This window comes from Rhinopithecus bieti, unplaced genomic scaffold (assembly GCF_001698545.2).
Source record: "Rhinopithecus bieti isolate Rb0 unplaced genomic scaffold, ASM169854v2 scaffold_55189, whole genome shotgun sequence".
Taxonomy (NCBI): Eukaryota; Metazoa; Chordata; class Mammalia; order Primates; family Cercopithecidae; genus Rhinopithecus; species Rhinopithecus bieti.
Window position 1 is genome coordinate 961701 of NW_016821812.1, and position 5032 is coordinate 966732.

At 47.8% G+C, this 5032-nt stretch overlaps 1 protein-coding gene across 1 annotated transcript in view; it reads right to left on the reverse strand.

Moving 5' to 3' along the window:
- Positions 1-474: 474 nt before the first annotated feature.
- Positions 475-5032, reverse strand: part of KLHL6 (kelch like family member 6) — a 78752-nt gene continuing 74194 nt past the window's right edge. Inside the window, exons 5-7 of the mRNA XM_017860637.1 lie at positions 3199-3401; positions 1589-1802; positions 475-1323 (exon numbers count right to left, since the gene is read on the reverse strand). Coding sequence (XP_017716126.1) covers positions 1022-1323; positions 1589-1802; positions 3199-3401 — 719 coding nt within the window. The 3' untranslated portion in view covers positions 475-1021. The remainder of the gene's footprint in view (positions 1324-1588; positions 1803-3198; positions 3402-5032) is intronic.

Consider the following 5032-nt stretch of genomic DNA (forward strand, 5'->3'; position numbering starts at 1 on the left):
GAACCTATGAGATATCTTTGGCAAGGAGCCCAAATGACTCCTTGGTTTAATTTTGGTAAAGGGCTGGGGACGAGGGAGGATGCAGAATAAAAAAGAAAAGGAAAGAAACAGGAAACACTTTATTTCCCTGCCGTGCTGGAGTGAATCTTTTAGCAGACTTGCACAAGAAGTGAGCCAAGTTTCTTTGTCTTTGTCTTTGTTTTGTTTTGTTTTGAGATAGAGTTTCACTTTTGTTGCCTGGGCTGCAGTGCAGTGTCATGATCTCGGCTCACTGCAACCTCCACCTCCCAAGTTCAAGTGATCCTCCTGCCTCAGCCTCCTGAGTAGCTGGAATTACAGGCGCCTGCCACTGCACCAGGCTAATTTTGTATTTTTAGTAGAGACGGGGTGGGGGGGGGGGTCTCACCATGTTGGCCAGGCTGGTCTCGAACTCCTGACCTCAGGTCTTCCACCCGCCTTGGCCTCCCATAGTGTGGGATTACAGGCGTGAGCCACTGCGCCCGGCATGAGCCAGGTTTTGGTTTTGGTTTTTTGTTTGTTTTTCCTGCCTGAGATAGGCAGCATGGTGGAAAGAGCATTGACTTCGGAGCTGAAAGACCTGGGTTTTAGACTCCTGGGGTAGCTACTTGCTATCTGAGTGATCAGGGGCATGCCACTTAGCCTCTGTGAAACTCTGTTCCCTCACCTGTAAACTAGAAGTGATAAGAGCCACTCACCAGGTTAAATGAACCCATACAAGGAAGTGCCTGGCACAGAAGCCGGCATAGGGTGGGTGGGTCCTGAATGCTAAATATTACTCTTCCTCACCTCCCCTCCTGAGGTAGGTCATGCAAACATTCCTGGCCAGTCTCAAGTGACCCCCAAACTGTGACTTCCAAGGTTCTCCCAAAGTGAGTCAAGGGGATCCCCTGATGCATGGCCTCAAACTCGAGCCTGCGGCCTGAAGTGGGGCTGGAGGAGGGTGAGAGGTGAGGCGGGCACGCTGAGGATCTGGGGGGCTCTCCAGCTTCCCATCCTGCCGTCAGACAGACACTGCTCCAGGCACGATCCTGCGGATGTGGGTGTATGACTTCCTGATGGTGACACTGCCGTGGTGCGACACGCCCCGGGGCAGGACACACTCCTCTGTCAGTTTCTGGGCCTCGGGGTCCCAGCACAGCACCGTGGCGATAACCTCATTCTTCTCGTCCCGCCCACCGGTGATGTAGAGCCGGTTGTTGCAGGGCGCGATACCGCAGCTGGCCCGCTCGTGGCTGAGCTGGGTCACCAGGCACCAGTTGTCTTCCAGGGGGCTGTAGGCGTACAGTGCCCTCATGGCCCCACCTGAAGAGAGGGAGGAAACTCGGTGGGCATCACTCCATTTTTTTGGGTTCTTCCCTCTTAACCACTAAAATTCAATTTCTGGTTAGGCCAAGTCTACCCTCTTGCCAAGAGAAACAGTCGATTGACGGCTCTTCTGAAAGCCAGAGTGGGTCCTAGGGGCAGTGAGTTGCCAGCACTGGAGACACCGCGACACACCCTTGACGCATTGCAGCCAGGCGCTTATCAGATTCTAAGCTATTCAGATCAATAAGAAGCCATTACTCACCAACGACATAGATGCGGTCCCGGAAACTCACTGCATTGATGCATTTGGCCTCCACCGGCATGGCCGCCTTCAAACTCCACTTGTTGGTGGAAGGGTCATAACACTGAGTCTTGTCTGTGGCCAGTTTCCCATTGGGCCCTCCTCCAATCACATAGAGCTTCTTCTTATGGCTGGTGGCTGCAAAGGAACTGACATGGACAAGGAGGGGTGCAGCCTGTAGAGGCACAGGGCACAAGAAGAAGCTGTCAGTCATGCTGCCCAGATTGCTGCAGTAACTCCCAGGATACAGGACAGAGCTCTGGGACACAGAACTGGGCATCTTTTGCCTAAAGTCACAAGGCCCATAGGCTTGACTCCTCTGAAGACAAAGCAAGAATGAAAGCATGCATTTCCCACCCTCCCTCCAGGCTCCACGAAAGCTAGAGCAAGCTGTGTGTTGGGATATGCCCGCCTCTCCCAGAATCTAGCTCTCAGGGAAGGAGGAGTATAGGTAAGAATAAGTTTATACAGATGAAATCAGCCAGTGTTGGAGGAAAATGATGTTTTATACATGCATATTCATATACATTCATGTGCTCATCCACTCAAAAAATACCTATGGAGTGCCTACTATGTACCAGCATTGATTTTCCTTGGTGCTTATATCTAGGAAGAAAAGCTGGTATATGGGTTTGGGGTGGCCACAGGTAAGCAGACTCTTCCATTATAGGGTAGCACTGAGGATTTTGACATTAAGTCAGACGTGTGCTTCTACCCTATGAACCCCAGGACACTAAAGGAGACTTCCAAGAGCCTCTTGCCCATTTATTTGCAGGATCCTTTTAGATCATGGAGCAGCTCTGTGATCGGGCTTGTTTTGAGAAGATCTTAGGTACACTCCCCATAAATGTTAAGGGCTCTCAATATAGCACTTTTCAGGCTGACAGTCTTGGCTGGATGTGGTGACCTGGCAACCTTTGCTTGTGCCTACAATGACTGTGTTGTACACTCCATTAAGCTGGAACATGCTTGGACATCTGATCTGATAAGGAGAAAGAAAATTTGAAATTGGGAATAACCTGGAAATGAGATGAGGTAGCTTTTCTTTTCCTGAGTCTGATATACACCTGAGGTTGCATTGATAAGTCTGACATGCAGGGCTGCAAGTGGCTCATCATCAATGGGAAAATAAAGAAGGGATGACTTCTAACATGACCAAATCACTCTGGGTTCATAAATAGTATAGTAAAGTGATCTGCATGTGTCCAGTGTGGAGAAGAATAGGAGACAAGGCATCTGAGGAGACAAGACTCTACGTCAAGACATGCAGACCAAGAGATCTCCCATCTAAGGACAGGGTGAGCCTCCATCCACATCTGGGGTTCTGTCCAAATTAGGACAGGTGCCCACACAGACCTTTACCACTTGGAAGGACATTGTTTCTGTGATGTGATCAGCGATACTGAAGCAATAGCTCCTAGGAGGAGGGAAGCTCAGAGCCACCAAAAATGTTCTCCTTGGGAGTAAAGTGATCAGAAAGCTGGCCACCATGGTAGGCACGTTCCAAAGCTTTCTAAAAAAGCATTGAAGTACTAATACAGGCAGTTACTGGTAGAAATCGTCTCCTCTACCTCTGACCAGCAGTTGTGAAAGGGGTCGTAGGTCTCCACGTTGTTGATTCTCTGTAAGCCGTCAAAGCCTCCAATAACATAAACCTTGCCACCCAACACCACCATCTTATGCCTCCAGCGGCCTATGTTTAAATACTCAATCTGAATCCACTTGTTGATCGAAGAATTATATTTCCAAACATCATGCTGTGTTTCTTTGCCGCCTGCAAGAGATACAAAGCATTTAAGAAACCGTCAGATTCAAGCCGGGCGGGGTGGCTCAAGCCTGTAATCCCAGCACTTTGGGAGGCCGAGACGGGCGGATCACGAGGTCAGGAGATGAAGACCATCCTGGCTAACACGGTGAAACCCTGTCTCTACTAAAAAATGCAAAACACTAGCCGGGCGAGGTGGCGGGCGCCTGTAGTCCCAGCTACTCAGGAGGCTGAGGCAGGAGAATGGCGTAAAACCCGGGAGGCGGAGCTTGCATTGAGCTGAGATCCGGCCACTGCACTCCAGCCTGGGTGGCAGAGCGAGACTCCGTCTCAAAAAAAAAAAAAAAAAAAAGAAACCATCAGATGCATCAGAAATACAGCTTCTCCCATAATATCCCACATATTCAAAAGTGCCAAGTCCCCAGACCAGCCCTGCCCTGAGGGGAGATATAAGAAACCCGACTAGTGTGTGCTGTCTGGCAGGGGAGATGAGGCAAACGCAGGGGAACAGGGAGAGACAGAAGGGGTGATGTACCACACTGTGTCATGTGCCACCTCAGTGCTGTGAGAGTTCAGAGAAAAGGTGGCTAAGTGAGCAGGGCCCCAAGAAGGCTTCAAGGGGGCAGGACCCAAGCCAGCCTGAGTGGGTAGGGGCCAGAGGGAATCTGGACTCAGTGTTTGCGCTCACAAGGAGCAGGAAGAAAGGCTGGGCAGGGACAGTGGGGTTTGTGCAGAAGGCAAATTACATGGCAGCTTAAGTTCTATGTTTACTTAATTATTTAAACAAAAAAGCAAAGATACAGACCTGGAAAAATCACTAAGAAATTGTACAGCATTCTCTTGGCGTGTCTCTCTGATCTGTATAAAAAGGTCAGTGGGATTTATCCTATTTCTAAATTAATTTTTGTTATAAAAGTATGAGATGCTCACAATAGATCATTTGAGAGTGATCTGGTAAATATTTTCTTGAAGACAATGCTCTTAAAAAACAGAAAATAAGTAATTCAGCAGCTGGGGAAAGAGACAAAGACAAAGGAGAACTGACTTTTTTGGTGATTTTAATCAAATATTTAACAGCTTTGTGTTTCCATTTTCCCATCGGCATAGAGTACTGCCAACTACTTAAAGCAAAGATTTACTTTTCAGACTTACATATGTGCAATAGTGGAGAAGTGAACATTACTGACCACATTCTGCGTCAGGGGTGTTTCTCCAGTGCAGAGCCCAGAAGTGGATTTTCTAAGTCAAAGGCATGTGCACCCTGAGTTTTTATAGGTGCAGCCAAGGCATGCTCCGCAGCGGTGCTGGTTGACTTTTCCTCATACCCACTTTTTGTTGGTAGTGGTGGTTTTGTTTTCTGCCTTTCTTTTATTTTTATTTTTTTTAAGTCTGACGGAGAAAACTCTGTCAGTTTGGTTTTCGCTTACTACGAGGGAAGTGGAGCTTCCTCTGCCTTGAATCTTTTGTTCATATGGTTTGGCCATTTTCTTTGGGTGGGGACCTTTCAAAGGTCTCCGTTTATTCAAAACATTGATCCTATTTAGGTAGTGTCAAAAAGTATAAATATAAAATAACTGTAAATTTTCAAAGAAATATATGCAAACTTTATTAAAACCTATGATTTTATTTAGGACCAAAAA